The sequence below is a fragment of the Gouania willdenowi genome, chromosome 5, assembly GCF_900634775.1.
Source record: "Gouania willdenowi chromosome 5, fGouWil2.1, whole genome shotgun sequence".
NCBI classification, from domain to species: domain Eukaryota; kingdom Metazoa; phylum Chordata; class Actinopteri; order Blenniiformes; family Gobiesocidae; genus Gouania; species Gouania willdenowi.
In genome coordinates this window covers 20,878,707-20,896,117 of record NC_041048.1, presented here as the reverse complement: position 1 = coordinate 20,896,117, position 17,411 = coordinate 20,878,707, and the positions used below count along the sequence as shown (strand labels likewise).

Sequence of the window (17,411 nt, the reverse complement as noted above, 5' to 3'; positions counted from 1 at the left end):
TTCTCTGATGATCCTATGATAATGCACAAGACTTCAGCCATTGATTATTTTGTTCCTAGCTTCTAACTGGCTCTGTGAGCTGATCACTTCTGACCTGTCTACCTTCCTGCAGCCGGCGTTCACACATGGCTGAAGCATAATGGAAGGGAGACAGAGGCAAACACATGACTGTCTGGATCCATACATGCACTATATTGCTGAGAACTCTAAAGGAATCACAAGACTCCTCGCTTTTACATTTGAAAATATGTCAGAAAAATGTACATTTATGGATGTTCCGTTTTGGTTTATACCGGTGATTTATATACATTTTTTAAATAAAATGAGTAACATTGAGCTAATACTAATGAGAACCATGGTGTCCAATGCGATGAAATTAACTCTTATTTAAACAAAGTGTTAATCATCTCTATTAAATGACGTGAAATGAAACTAAACAATTTCCTGGAAAGAAACGAAAAACAAAATAAGATAAAACATGAAATAAAATAGAATTAAAATCCATACCAAAAACAACATTCTTCGTCTAATGTCTAAAATTTGGTCAACGCCAGTGACCTTGCTTCATGCGGGTGCACAGAATAAATATGTCGACTTTATTTCTGTTTGCCTGCTCTAACCCCTTCTCTGATCTGTGTGTAAGCTTGATCTTGTGATAATCTCTTCCCGAGTACGTTGGATTTGACCCCTGCGTCACGCCAGAAGGACACTGACAAACGATAAAAAGATAACAACAACTGACCCTGATAAGATTTTTTGAAAACAGAATTAGTTTTAATTGAGTTTGTCGGTCCAGCTATTTAAATACATACATACAAGAAAGAAATAAAAAAGGACGACGGCAGACCTGGCTGGAGAAACATCAAAAGTCTCCTGCTCCTATACTTTTAAGTTTTATCAGCATGTCCACGTTCATAGTTTCAGCATAATTCTAAATCGTGCAGACAATGGTGGGGAGCAATGTCGTACAGCTGCCTCATCTCCCCTGCTGCAGAGCAGATGGAAACACAGCTTAGTAACTCTTGGGCTTCTTTTATGATGAATATTTTAGACTGAAAGGTTTTTATTTATTTAAAAGTGAACCGTAGCATCCTCTAGTCTGACGCAAGCCCCTCACTCAGCACTATATATAAGCTGACGGATTGAATGCCGCTTCACTTCACTTCACACTACCCTGCACAGAAACATACAAATACATACATGTTAATTTTGCATGTATACAAAATATAACTCATCAATGTCCTCCTAAGGTATCCCTGGTTCAGGTTGTTCCTGACAAACAGATTGACCTTTAAACCAAGGCAATGCAATCAAGGGTGAAAAATATTGACATTTAGAACGACTCATTATTGAATGTGAGTGTGTTTGAAAAACATACACATATTTGATTTGCTTCAGAGGCTAAAAACTATACGAAGAAAAGAGAGCAACAATGTTTAATATGATGTCGCATGGCAGAAAATAGCATAGCTTCTCCTAACCCTGCCTAGTCTAGCTTGGAATCACCAGTCTAACTTTCTCTGGTTCCACATAGCAAAGTGTTGTGTAACATATTTAGTACAACATAATGTCATTTATGTATAGGTTTGAGTAGAGCAGTAACAGTGTTGTTATCACATAGATCTGCAGAGTTTAAAACAGGCCATTTATAATAGTATAGTGTAGCATGGCATTCTATAGCACAATCATATTGTGGGGGGGGCATTGACACTAGCAAACCCTGGCTTGCTTTGACTGTTCTATGATTCAATTCCTACAGACCTCCTCTTCGTTTGACCCCGTGTGAACATGAAACCAGACTCTAGTCCGGATTAAAACGGGGGTCTTAAAATGATTGCAAACTTAGCTTGAGAAACTGTGGCTTTACCAACACAGGGAACACACACACACACACACACACACACACACACACACACACACACACACACACACACACACACACACACACACACACACACACACACACACACACACAGAGAGAGACTGTGAGTCACTGAGAAGAAGCGAATCAGGGAGTCACTGACTCACCTGACCTGCACATGTTCACTCTGCTACTTTTTGCTGCTGAAAATCATATCAATACTGTACAATCTGAGTTACAGCATCAATAACAAGCTGCTCCTGTAACTCACAGGGGTTTCCTGTCAGTTTGGAGTGATTCATAAAGCTCATTGTGAACGTAAACCGAGCCAAATCAAGGTGTTAACATCATCATCTGATCTGCACCCATTTGGGTCGAGTCTGGGATTATCCCAATGTGAAAGTAGCCTAAAGCATACTCTTGTTAAGTCTATCTAGTTATCTGATAGCCCTATTTATACTGAAGGGGAACTCTGATAATTCAGGACAGATGGCTGCTAGCGCTATAAGTCAAGTTCTTTGGTGATTTCTACCCGTTGAAAAGGCAATTGTTCCTTGTCATCATTTAAATGCTGCTCCTGTGAAAATGTTGTTTTATTTTCTGTGCTTCTGACTTCCTCCTCCCCGCACGGTGACGTAGGGCCAGAGGACGGCCCACCCTCCTCCCACCCACTTCGTAGCCCAGCTCATGCTGCTTTATAAACATGAGACAGAGCGTGGGGGCTGGACGTTCGCCAGTACATACACAGACTGTAGAAAATACATATATAGCACTGCGTGAAGGACGCTGAAATGATCACCTTCGTGGGCGTGTCTGTTTACATGTCAATCACGGCAGAGAGCTTCCTGGAGGCGTAAATTCTCCAGCTTAGTGGGAACGCGTCATCAAATTGGAGCGAGGTGTTTGTGCTCACCCTGCAGTAAGAAAGGAGCAAATCACCCTCTAACTATCGATGAGGGAATCAATGAAAAAAAACACTTTGGGCATGTGTATGAAGCCCAAATATCACTTTTATCATGTTTAAAGCACAGAAAAGTCCATTTAGCTTAACATTTAGCTTAACATGTCATTTTAAATGACCTTGTTGTATTTGGTATTCTAGGCCTTGTTAATTGCTACTTGCGCTTCTTGTGCCTTGAGGCAACTGGACATTTCACCCCTCAAGGGGCTTCTTCACTTCGCTTTAATGATACCTGCATTATCTAATACCATGGAATATTTAGTATTCCAATGCACCAAAGGTTAATCAAGGCTAATCAACACTCCATTATAAATCCCAGATCGCCAACTAGTCAGTTTATTACTGAAGCCTCTTTAATGAGAAATGAAATATCTTCAAGCAAAACTTCCAAGTCCAATTGCCTCAATTTCTCCTGATGTACAGGGGCTGCTACTACATATTATTTGTGAATTTCTCAAAGAAATTACTATTCTTCCTGTTTTGCTGATATGACAACTGTTGGTCATTATTTTTGTATCATGGTGCAACCCATGTTTAACTTCACTATTCTAAAATGTACCTGTTGTAAGTTTTAACTGCAAGATATCAAAGATAATGTTATTATACTAGAGGCTTTTTTCTTTAATAATGCTTGTAGATCAGCCAGGAGGGAAAAAAAATACCCTGCTTTTCTGTGAGATACGATTGCCACCATTTTGTTCACCCCAGACTACTGATGTAGGGTTGTTGCATTTAGTGCTGACGGGTAATTCTCTATAGCAGATTGTTGTCCTTTACATGGCTAAAATGTCCTCTAGACTCATCCCTATACTCTCTCCCACCCAATTGTCTGTGCTTTTCTTGTACTGTATGTAAACGGTGCAGCTGGCTGTCGGCTGTGGCTGCTCTAATGTACAGCAAGAGCTCCAATAACAACTCTCAGAATCAGCTTTAACACTCATCCTTTTGTTGTCTGCAGTAATAACTAAAACAATAATTATAAAAACAAAGCAATAATGGAGAAAAACACAACAAAATCCAATATAGGAGAAGATAAAATAAACTGTCACATCTGGCCGACAAGGCATGAATTGTATTTTATAGTATAAAATCATTCACAAAGGTATTTCACCTCTATGTTATATACAATTCCACAACAGGTACAGTACATTATAATAAAGGCCAGACTAGACAGGGGTATGAAGAATGCCACGTGCTGCATTTTCCCTCTGCAAATAGGCTTGTCAACGCTCTTCCCTGTTGCTGGATCTGACTTCCTGTCATGTTCAATTGATGGACAGAAAGTCTGTTTACACACCTGCTCATAGCTGCTCTGTGTTTTAGCTGACCAAGTCCAGGGATATCAAATCTGACATTTTCTCAGGTATTCCTTGAAGACCACTGAATTGTCCTTCAGTCAAGAGATCTGGTTGATACGGTGGCTGGGAAGTGTCAGGTGAATGCATTTACAGAAATGAACACGAATGCAAACAGGTCACAACACGAATGCAAACAGGTCACAACACGAATGCAAACCGGCCACAACGGAAGTGTTTCCGGCCGGACCGGTATTACAGTCGGACAGTCGGATGGGTATTATGATATGATAGCCTGATATGAAAAATATAAGAGTATCCGTTGTAGCCATTTTGCATTCATGTTGTGACCTTTTTGCATTTGTGTTCATTTCTTTAAATGCATTCACCTGACACTTCCCGGCCACCGGGTTTCCGCAACGGAAGTGTTTCCGACGGACCGGTATTACAGACGGACACGTTTCTGGCGGATGTTTTTAACCCACCAGAACAGTTAAGAACAAGAAGAAGACATTGAAACGCGTATGAAAGTAAGTGAAAGTTGATTAGGATACTCTTATATTTTTCATATCAGGCTATCACATCATAATACCCGTCCGACTGTAATACCGGTCCGTCGGAAACACTTCCGTTGTGACCGGTTTGCATTCGTGTTGTGACCTGTTTGCATTTGCGTTCGTTTCTGTAAATGCATTCACCTGACACTTCCCAGCCACCGTAGGTTGACCCTAATCATAATTATCATAGGAAGGCCTTGAAGTAACTACACGGAACACTTGCCTCTGTTATTTAAAGGAGCCCATGTCACCAAAAGTAGCAAGGGGGCACATAGACAGAGCTCAAAGTCTCTTTGTTGTTTGTTGTTTATTGTTCTGGAGTTATGCAGACCGTGACTAAACCATCTGGCTGACTCCTAGCCTCGTGTAACCCCTGCATTAAGTTTAAGACCACAGCTACACCATAAAACCACCCTCTTCTCCTCAAGCTCTAATCTGTCCTAAAATAGAGCTTGTGACTTAGAACGTGGTGTTGCCTACGCCCTTAGTGCATGTTTAATTTTCCTATCTGATAAAGATCAAATGTGCACTGGTGGTGCATTCTGTCTTATATGTAACAATGAGGCTGCATGTTTGCTGCCATTGTTCATACAAGCATGAGAACACTGTCTGGCACCTGTGTTCATTTTTGTGTACTCTGGAGTCCTGTTTACATTGAACGCTCAGGTTTCTGCAGTTCCAATTCTCCTGGTGTGTGTTATTCCACATCTCAGCAGGTGTGTAAATGGTTTGAAGGGTGAAAAATGATGTGGTGCATGGCTGCTGGTCATGTTGACATGATGTATCTCCAAATGGTTCTCACTTTGCGCTGCATGCTGCAGAGACCTCTGTTTACCTCAAACTGTGCAACATATTGTCCGTGGTTTAATGACACAGAAAGGTGGCAGCTGGATTCAGGATGTTGTGACAGCTCCCTGTTGGATGGGACGGAGGAGCCACATGTTCAAAATTCTTTCAAATGAATTCCAACATTTCCAAATCAACTTGGACTTTGTCTTTTTATCCTACTTGTATTTTTATCTATTTTGATCTTGTTCCGTACAGTGTCCTTGGGTGACCTGAAAGGAGCTTTTATTATTATTATTATTATTATTATTATTAGTATTATTATTATTATTATTATTATATTCAAATACACGTAGCAGAATTTTCTTTTCTTTTCTTTTCTTTTCTCTTAATGTGCTTAAAATGTTCTGGCTATATGCAGAATACAGTGCATAAGGCTCCAGAAACCACACGGGGCCCTCAGAGCTAAGCCCTAGCAGAGGCATAGTTGGACATCTATTTCAGGTTAAGATATTATGAAATGGCTCTGTGTGATTTAATGAAATGTTATATTATTTATCAGAAATACCACAATACAATAGGATACATTTTAGCATAATAATGTAATATTGGTACAAATCAGTATCAGGTTTTCTGCCTATAGTGAAAAAACTAAAACACTGACTCAGCTGGCAATGCATGATGAGATTTATAAATCAGTTTGGGGTAAAAAAAATAGTCTGTGTATATCAGTAGATATGGGAATAAAAAAACGTTCGGTTTAGTCTATATTTGCCTTTTATTATCTCATCTTTTAGTTGTTGTATTGTTTTACTATTTGTGTCTCCCCTTACGTGTAATACGACATTTAAGCGAACAAAGCTTTGTCTTCAAAAACACGAGGACAGCATTTCAAGCCACCACTGCCGTGTGCCGCTCTGCACCTCCTAACGTGTGTCCCACGTAACTTTACATTCAAGCTGAAAATAATATGATACGGAAGTGTATAATGTACCCCATAATCATGTTTAGCCAGCTGTTAAATTCACAGTTTAGTGTCTTTAAATAGGTTAATATTTTTCTATTTTCCAGCTTACCTGTGAGCAGCTGCAAACTGAGGGATAATCCAACCGTCAGAAGTGGGTCACCAGTTGACATTGACATTAATAAAAATGAGGAAAATATTGATAATCCTTTAGCTGCATGGAAGTGTAATAGTAAGTTTCACTGCCTTGCAAGTTTTTTTTCCATTCTGTTATCCTATGCTTCAGTCTATTGATGAGACCAGAAAATTTAAATTAAACTGCAACAATAGTAAATTAACATTTGTAAGTGAAGTCCAATGGCAAGCTGCATGATTGCTAAAACGATGGTTTCAAGAACTTTACTGAACAAAGCTGACTACTTTTCAACTGCAAATAAAATGTATGTAAATTATGGATTTAGACAATAGTTAATAATTGCATGTCTGGACTAAGGGTGCAACGATTAGTCAACATTGTTGACAAAAACTCTAAAACAGAATTAGTCACCGACAAATAAATGTGTCGATAATTGCTGTTTACGTCATCACCGTCTTCTTATATCTGTGCTCAGACCTGTATGCACGTTACGGACGTGATTAGAGTGAGATATATTGTCAAAAACATTCCCACCGGTAAAAAAAGTGTTGCTCTTACCGGGAGCTCAGCGCTAGCTCAGCGCTTTTACCGGGAGCTCAGCGCTGTCGACGCCGCTCACACACGTAGCTCTGCTAGTCACAGTCTACCTGCCGTGAGCACTAAGGTTGGGTAGGCAGAGCGTTGCAAAATGAGACCACCAATGTCAACACCAATAACAAAATCAACATCGTAAAACACCATTAAAGAAACTTAAACAATTATTTAATATAGCCTCCATACTCTCCCAACAAGAAATATCTCATGACACAACAACGCATCCGTTGTTTGTGTTGGAAGCACAGAAACATGGAGAAAATGACAACAACAACAACAACATCTCAGAACAGCCTCAGTGAAGCGCATCCATAAAGCCAATCCTTCCTTTTGTTCCATTCACTGTGAAAAGTACAAAACATTTTCTGACCTTTACTTTGCTGAAGGTCTGGTAATTCAGGTGTAGGTCTCCCATCTTTTAAAAGCTGTTGTTTTTCCTCAAAAGAAAGTTTATTTATCATCTCTAGCTCTGTCCTTCTGCCTGTAGTGTTATCCCGCCCTCTAGCTAGAGAACGTAGCAGCGGCCACGTTGTATCAATTCACTAATGCACTCTGAACATACGTTTAGCATTTAGCAATGCAATTGCCAAACAGAGAAACATTCGTATGGGGTTAGTAAAGAGGTTAGTTTGGGCTTTTTTGTTCTGAAGTGGAAATCTTCTGAAACATCGGCAACAAAAACAGGCTTTAGTTTTACTCATATGATACAGAGTCACCCAGAAAGGCCTCTGACTCAAAAGCAAACTGACAGCGGTTTTGCCGATTCTGAGTCATGACATAATGTTTTACCACAAAGAGAGCATTGAAATAAGATAAATATCTGTGCAACATTTTGCATGTGTAAGCTAAAAGTAAAATCTCTTGAAGCCGTTGTGACCTGGCAGCTCAATGTTGTCTTTAACTCATCGACGTAGAGTTGCAGTTCAGCTGGAAAGAGTATAACTGGCTGCTTGGGTTAGCAGATGGCCTTTGTTCTGTACGTTAACCTGCAGGTTAACAGCTCTCTACCTCCTCTGGTCACCTTGGACTCACCTCAAAGCATGCGGCTCCCTTCCCTCCTTCCCCCACCCCCTCCCCCAATGCTTTCCACCTCATCCAGACCTCTTTTTTTCCTCGCTCAATCGACTCGATCCACTTGACCCACTGTCATTATTTCTCAGTTAGCTTCTTTTACATTCTTTATCACCAGCTTTTCTGATAACCAGGTTTTGAAGGGACGACGAATTTTTAATGCAAATGAAGAAGCCTTCAATTCTATTATGACATAATGATTGAAATTAGAGCTTTGCAGATTCTCTGGGGGAAAAACAATAGTATTCAATATCTGAAAGACTGCATAGGACTAGTGATGGGAGCTGCAGTGGGACCTGCATTAAACAGTCCAAGGCACGCGCTCATTTTCAGAGGAAGGGGAGGAAGGCAGCATTTAAATCTGGGCACTGGTGCGCGAAGCATCCGTCATTAAAACAAAGTGTGGAATAAAATCAAATGTGTTCTCCTTCAGCGGCACTCCACACTACTCTTCACCATTTCCTCTCCTCATTGTCCTCATCACACACAGACCTGCGCATTAATCAGCATCGGGCCTGCCAGTTACTCTTTTCAGAGCATCGTTCAATCAGACAACAAAGGCTGGAGTGTGACTGTTTGTGTGTATTTGTGGTGGGGTTTTTTTTTGCCTCTGTTTGGATTGAAACAGCTGCCTTTGACTCAAAGGTGAGATGAGCTGCAGTAAACTGGATTTCCTGTCTAGTCCAGCTGACGTTGTCCTGAAATCATGACAAAGTTTAGGTTACACTTCTTTGAGGTTAAAGCTACCAATTGGATGGCATTAGATTTACACACAGGCCACGGTGATGTTTTTTCATTCGGAATTAGTTATTCGGAATTAAAGTGTTCTGCTTCGTGTTTACATGGAAATAGTAATTCGGATAAAAGGTTTACATAGAAAACCGGTTTATTCGGCTTTATTCAATTCCACTTTTGATCTGGGGGTTGCGAAGGCTCTGATTGGACAGGAGGCGAACGTGACGTATTACGTCTATCGGGAAAAAACACAAAAAACCTTTTCTTTTCAGCTACAACATAGAAGACCACATGAGAACTGTTTTTATTTTGATTGCTTTGAAGCAGCAGCTCGACAATAACGCACAGTTTCACTTTGCTCGGCGGAGCAGAAGGAGAGCGATAGAGCAGTGGAGAAAGGAGGCAGAAGATCGTACTTTGGTCAATCAAAGCCAGCGGATAATGCAGTAGCTGCTCTACCTCCATGCTACAGGACTTTGAGTGACTTTATAATGATCCGCGCATCATTAGTGAAACTGCGTGTGACTGTTGCTTCATGTCCCAATGAAGCCATTCCGTTTGCCGAGGTCCGTGTGTGCAATAAGTCTGTGTGAATGTTTATGCTTCCGTCCATCCACTCTTTTCATTATATCCATGTTTTTTAAGGCTCTTATTAAATAAATATTCTCGGCTGGAGTCCGCGCAGCCATCCTGTACTATGTTGTCACCAGCGCGTCATCGCGGCAAGTCCCGCATGCACAGAAGGACCGAAATAAAGGCGGAATTAGGTGTTGACAAAAAAGAGGATTTTTTTAATTCAGAATTTAAATTGGAATAAACCAGCCACCTAATGGGATTTAAGTTTAATTCAGAATTACATTTGCATTAGGAATTAAGTGTTTACAAGGTCAGTTTAAAAAAGAATTGACTTTTATTCAGAATTAAAAAGGAATTAACGCTGAACTATGAACTAATCTCTTAGGAAATTTCATATTGCAGGCATTGTAACATCAATTTGCCTATAATTAATCAACTCGGAGTCCAGGGGCATTTACCATGTTTATAGCTATTCAGACAATGATGACAAAACATTCACAAATCGAGCAACAGGCAATCCAGTGATATTTTAGGTAACTTCTATCCCTGTTGAGGTTCTTCACTGCAGAGAGAGCACATGAAGAGTTCATTTGAAGAAGCAGATAATTAGGTGATACGAGTCAAACCAAAGTTTAGTGGCTTTGACCAAGGAGAAAATATCGCCTCTCAAAACTCAACTTTGATTCGATCGACTCCTTTACCTGAACTAAATCATGAAAATACTTGTTTACTGAAAATTCATAAAAACAGAGTTTTCTGCTTTTGCCAATGAATACTTCACATGAATTTATTTTTCTGGGGGAGCTCAGCTAATCCACCGTGGACGCTCAATTCCATAAAAGAGGGCTGTTTGCATGCAGATGTGAAGTGGCTGTCGAGCTGGTTTTCTTATACTTTAAATCTGGAACATGGAAATGTGCTTTGGTGTTGAGTGTTTTACATTTTCATGGGATTTTATTTTGAGAAACAGTCGTGCTCAAATTCTGCTGTCCTTTGATTATAAAATGGAGCACAAGATAGTGAGGGGGGGCTGGTAGGGATCACTTGTGACGTCATTGACTTTGACATTACCTCTATGATCATTACACTTAAATTGACTAAATGAATTGCCAATTTGCTAGACCTTAGTCACAGAATATTGGTATGTGCAAGCGTGTGTGTGTGTGTGCGTGTGTGTGTGTGTGTGTGTGTGTGTGTGTGTGTGTGTGTGTGTGTGTGTGTGTGTGTGTGTGCGCGTGTGAATAGTGATCTGTCTATCTCTGCAGGCTTAAAGGCTCTTCTTTCTCTGAGCCTCTTCATTTCTTTCCAACTACCTCTCTCTCACAATATACACACACATTCAATAAGCTATTACACAGGAATTGATCTTTTTCTCTCTCAAACATTTGCATTTGTCAAAAAAAAAAAAAAAAAAAAGAAAGTGTTGTAGACAGTGAAGGTTGGATTTATGGACTTTGGCAGCTCTTTAACACTTTAACGCCCCTCCGAACGTGTCCGATCAATGCTCTCCAATGCTCCGCTTCCTGCTGCTGCTGAAGAGTTACAGCGTTCGCTTTATCTGATGTCATTGTAAATCACTCACGAGAAGGGAAGGTCGGTGAACAATGCTGTTTCACTCACCGCACATTGTGTAAAACGCTGCTGAATATGACGCACAAAACCATGTGTGGCAGCTTTAAATGCGTAACTGCAAAATGCTGCGACTATCCCCACTTTCAATAGAGATTTATAATAGAAGACATGCGCTGACCTTTGGAATGTAATGCAGCATAAAATGAGCTGCGGATTTACCAGAAGCGTGATAAGGCCACACTCCACAACCTCTGGAGAAAACAATGACGATACGTCTTAGACAAACCCACAGCAGAGACACAGTATTAATGCTCTATTTTACGCTTTGTTGAACATGTTTGTTGCGTTCTTCCTGCTATTGTGTTTAGGCTAAAATAGAAGCCCTTACAATGTGAAACTGCACAAATACTTACTGGTGACCTTGGATGTCTTGAAGGTCACAAGATAATGAGATTGTTTTCTCATTCACCAGCTATCTGTAATTAAAAAGTAATGATAGATGCTACTATAATAAAAGAGGGGGTTATGATTTTCCCCCCGAATGAAAATACATGCAGGATACGAGCTTTTGAGGACTAGAATAAGGGCACCACTAGTAAAGCTTCTATAGTAATAACAACAAATGCTTTGTTTACCTCCTCCTAAATTTGTATGGCTTTAATGCAATGGCTTATCATGATGAGGATCTGATGGATGTTTGTGTAGTGGACTTTCTGATGCAGGAATGTCACTGCGAGTTGAAGCGTGTTGTTGTTGCTGCAGATATTTTGAAGCTCTCTGACGTTTGTCACATGATGCGATAAATGGCGGTGATGTGAGCAGTGTGCTGACCCCCGCACCTGAAGGTCATTCAAACAGTGACCTCTTAATTTAAACCTTATTTTCTCTGTGCACACTTGTGAACACCCTCTTTTTTTTTCTCTATTTAGTTATTGTACGCATGCATTCACAAAGGACAATAGCTGGAGCTCAGCTTCAATCACAGGGACTGCAACCGTGTGAAGAGAAATGCCAGAAGCTAAGACTTTCCCTTTCATCTATTTCTGATCCTGACAGCACATTCCTTCTGTCCCTCCCTTCTGACATGGAAAAGTTCCTCCACTGCCCGAACCCAAATAGCCTGTTCTCCCTATTATCCCCACAAGTGAGCGGTTTTTCTTTTCAAAACTGTAAAGTCAGAAAGCAGCAGCAATACAACATTATGACTTCATATTATCTTTGCTGCCAGATTGAGCCTGAAGAATCCTGCTGGTTTTATACAGAGGAGAAGAAAAACTAGGGGAGGCACAAGTGATGTGTGGAGAGGAAAATTGAAGGATGATGGAGAGGATGACGCAACGACCGAGGAAGACTGGTGCTGAAGTGAGAAGAAGAACAATTGGGACAAACTGACAGAATGCGTTACCATAAAAAAGGGACGACACACTGAGCTATAGCAGTGAGTCACAGAGAGAAGTGGAGAAACGACGGATATCTTCAGCACGCAAGCTGGGAAACTTAAGGAGCTTTGCTCAGCTGCTTTTCTCCAGAAACCTCAAGTGTAGGCATTTAGCACTGCTTAACTTCTGCTCTGAGAAAACAAAACAAGAAAAGCTCAGAACAGATGTGAGGAAAGAAGGGTGGAGGATTCAGATAAATAATACCACTGTGCATTATGACCAGCGGATGATCAAACCTAGCTGGTTTAGGCATTTAGAGATTGTACCTAAAGAAGCGTACATGTAGTGAACCTTAAATGCAAGTTCTATTGAAAGATCACGTGTATACTAAATGTTTAGTCAGGTAACGCTTGTGCTTTTTAAGCAGCCAAAAGTACTCAGTCACTGCCACCAACCATTACATCAAACTACAGTTACTCTGCTACATCAAATGCAACAGTGTTGTTTTGGTTTTGCTGTCCCACGTGACTGAAGTATCCTCTGAATCACTAAATGATTCTCTCAGACTTCTCCACCAGGATGTTTGTTCTCTCTCCTGCTCAATCCTGTCACGCGAGCAATCAGTCCGTGCAAGTGATCCGTTCCGTGTAAACATTGCAGTTTGATTTTTTATAAATGTGCACATCTTTTGTTCACTGAATTTCCCCTCTGGGATTAATAAAGTATAATCAATCAATCATTGAAAATACAAAAAAAAAATAATTGATGGTTTAAATTTAGTACACATACACTTTAACGGTGAGTGAATCTAAATCTGTGAATCGAACACCTTTGTAAAAAGATTATTATATACAGACCCTTTCCAAAAAATTAGAATATCATGGAAAAGTTGTTTCATTTCCGTAATTCCATTCAAAAAGTTAAACTTTCATAGATTACAGATTCAGGGCCCACAATTTAAAGGATTTCAAGTATTTATTTGTTTATTTTTACATAATTTGGGCTTCCAGCTCATAAAACCCACGAAAACAGGAATTCAAAAAATTAGAATACTGTGAAGAAATCATCATTTACTTCTACTTCAGAAAAAAAGAGCAGAAGAAGGACTGGACTGTTGACCAGTGGTCCAAGGTTCTCTTTTCTGATGAAAGTAAAGAGTGTCTTTTATTCAGGAATCAAGGTCCAAGAGTTTGGAGGAAGACGGGTAAGGAACAGAATCCAAGCTGCTTGAGGTCCACTGTGAAATATCTACAGTCAGTCATGATTTGGGGTGTAATGTTCTGTTCTCCTTCCATCTCCTTCTTCTCCTCTTTTTTTGTTGCAAAAACTGAAAAGTAAATGGTGATTTTTTTTTGTTCACAGTATTCTAATTTTTTGAATTCCTGTTTTCGTGGGTTTTATGAGCTGGAAGCCCAAATTATGTAAAAATAAACAAATAAATACTTGAAATCATTTAAATTGTGGGCCCTGAATCTATAATCTATGAAAGTTTAACTTTTTGAATGGAATTACGGAAATTAAACAACTTTTCCACGACATTCTAATTTTTTAGAAAGGGTCTGTAGATTAAAATAAACATACACATACAGTACATTTTCTGGTCTAAAAATTGGTCCAACATTTTAAATGAAAAGCAAAGCTTCTCCTGAAATTTTGTGTTTTTTTTTTTTGTTTGTTTTTTATAGGGTACAAATCTGGCCACTATCATTTGAATCTGCGAAGTGTTTTGTCTTTTTTCCCCCCATTCTCAAATAACCTTATTTGACCTTTTTTCACAGGGGGTGTAAACCGACCAGGCCCAGTCCCTGCATTTCTCAGGAGCCCGCCTGTCATCCCACCACCTCTAGACATGAAACATTTCCTCCAGTTCCCCTTGGAATCCCCTCACCCAGCCAGCATCGGCATTTTTCACAACTTCAACACGGTACGTCCTAATGCATACCCACATGTCTCCGTGTTTGGCATTTTTATTTTTTGATGATAAGGAGAAGGATGTGGTGACAGATCGCTTTCATTCTCCGCCGTGAGTTTAAGCATGATGGAGAAAATGCCCACACGAATAGTTTGCTGCGATCAAATGCATAACAGCTAATCAATGATATAGGAGTCACAATCTGCTTTCTATGCACTCAGCATTTTCTGTGGCTCACTCTAATTTCTAGATTGGATTTCATGTGAAGGTCAGTGCGGTGACAGTACACACACACACACGGACACAAACGTGCAGACACACACCACCAAGCAGCTCATCTCCATGTGCACAGGCAAAACGACTGCTGTACGCTTAGGATATATCACTTGTCAGTCACCAGTGCCAAAGCACCTTTGTGCAAATCACTCTCAGTCCACGTATTAAAAATTTAAAACACAAGTCGTCAACCAGCTGTCATGGAGAGCTACTGCTTGAAGCAAAATTACTTAAACATAATTGTATGTAGAGGCCTTAGGAGCTAAAAAAAAAAGACAGAAAAGACGAACAGTTTTCAGCACCATGCTGTACCTGCCACGTACACAAACACACACACACACACATGCAAGTGTATTCATCAAGAAGTTGTAAAAACACACATGAACTTAAGGTAAAAATGTACATTGCGTGTCTCACTCCTCTGCCTAACTGTTTATGAATGCCAATATTATATTTCTGTGCTATGTTAGTTAGACCAGAGAAAAGGAAAAAAATATTACCTTATCTGCATTAATCAATGTGACAGAGGGAAGCGTGCTGTGGTGGCCCAAAGAGAAAAAACAAGTTTACTCTCAAAGGGATAAAAGTCAGTCGTCAAAAGAGAAATGATTTTATCCTTTCAATGATAACAAGATTGTTAACAGGCGAGTGTGCTAATGTATCAGTTCTCAGTGATTACTTAGGCAAGCGTAACCTTTACAAGGATTTTTTTCCCCACATCAACAAAAGAAAATTCCACTGTAGTCACAAAGAATAAAAAGCCAATATGCAGTTTTTTTTTTTTTTTTTTTAATTCATCTTTATCCAAACAAGGCCAACGTAAACCCAAAGACCCTTCACTGATTATATACCCCTGGTCTTTTATTTTAATGTGGCTGCTCTTAAACTCGTCAACCTTGTAAGGTGTCATTTGGAGTAAAAGCTAGAATAAAATGTGTCACAGCCTGAAAGCACAAATGTTAGAAAAATCACTTGACCATTGACTGAACTCTGACTACGTCTGGACTTTAAAAACCCCAGCAAGGAGCAGAAAAGACCAGGTTTGGCTTTCGAACAAGAAAAAAAAAATGACTTCAATATTATTTCTCAAATGATGCGTTTAGGTAAAGCACAGTATCCAAAGAATATGTTACAAACATCAATTTTGACTTCAAATTTCTTTTTTTTTTGTAGGACCCATTTTCTACCAAACATGTCATTTACAGCAATTTTGTCAGATTGGAGGACTACAATCACATGTTGATGAGCAAAGAACATCTACAATGACATGCATATATTACAGAGTTAGTGTTACTGAATTTGTGAACTTGGAGTGAGATAACTTTAATTGAATTACAAGGTGATTTACTGAATGTTTCATGTTTTCGATGGCATTCTTACTTTGAACAAAATTCTTTCACCAACAGATGTTCAGTAATGTTTACCAGTAGTTTATTTCTATAGTTTTTTTTTTTTTTTTATCATTTCCAGTCACTCCCACCTGGTGTGGGACCAAGACTGACTCCTGTATTTTCAATTCATGTTCTAAACAAAATAATTTCCATCATCAATATTATGATTATCATTTTTAACAAAAATTAATCTTATAAAACCCCACATTTTTAATACTTTTTTTTGTTAGTTTTCCACTCTCCCTCTCTCAAGTACCCCCTATAGTGCCACCCTACCCGTAGGCGTACATGTACCGCCATTTGAGAAACACTGACAATTAAAAAATTAATAAAATCAAGGCAAGAACTATTATAAAGCAGAGACCTGTGGAACAGTTTTGATCATCACTTTCCTTGTTTACACAAATACTTAAAAACTAAACACAAAGATCAGATATGATGAAGAGCTTTGGAAAAATATGACTGGATAATTGTTATGGGACATTCTCTTATTTAATCGTTTATCCTGTAGGATGGTTGAAAGTGTGCTTGTTTGCTCATGAGACCTATAATGTTACTAACCGTGAAATCTGAGCTGACATTTCTTTGTAAAAAGGGTAGGCATAATAAGCACAAGCTTTAAACCCTGTTTTTAATTTAAATTGCTGTTGGAAGTGTTTTGTTCCTTTGTTGGCTAATTGAAAAAAAAGAATCAACTGAACTGAACAAGAAATCACAGTAAGCATGAAGTAAAACATTTGATGTAAAAACGCTTCTACTTTGGTTCCATCTTTGCATTCTTCTACAGGACTCCAAATCCCACAATGCAATGAGCAAATATTTTCCAAAGTTCAAGTCAAATGACCATTCAACCCTTTTGTTTATGATGGAGTCAAAAAAAAAAAAATAATTTAGCTGCAATTACTGCCTCTGACATTTGTTTGTGACTAAATCCCGTTTTGAGGATTTAGGAGAACAACTTTTTGATGACATACAGGTACAGTTTTAGACAGGGGACGTGGTTTAGCAGCTTTAAGTTATAAATTAATTAAAGGCACACCATGGACTTTTTGACCTAAAGAGTTGACCATTATGAGTTATTTTAAATGATTCCTCAGGCCAATGTGCAGCTCTTGACAGTATCAATGCTCCGAGCGAGGCTTCCCTCTTGAAATACCGATCATGTAAGTTTAGAGAGACGGACCGTCTTTGGCCAGGTCATGTGACCTGGTGAATGCCTGGAGAGCGTTTCACTTTACGGCAGTCACGTGACCACAGGCTCGGATATACATAGTTCCCACATGACGCCACAACAAGCAGGCATTTCCCGACCCAGCGCCATTGTTGTGGGCATCTGAAACAAGTT

At 39.4% G+C, this 17,411-nt stretch overlaps 1 protein-coding gene across 2 annotated transcripts in view; it reads left to right on the top strand.

The window, feature by feature from the left end:
• Positions 1 to 17,411, top strand: part of LOC114463194 (zinc finger protein 385A-like) — a 45,714-nt gene that overhangs the window by 6,044 nt on the left and 22,259 nt on the right. For both annotated transcript variants that reach the window (XM_028446555.1, XM_028446556.1), the window contains one exon: positions 14,266 to 14,411. In XM_028446555.1, the coding sequence (XP_028302356.1) occupies positions 14,266 to 14,411 (146 nt within the window). The remainder of the gene's footprint in view (positions 1 to 14,265; positions 14,412 to 17,411) is intronic.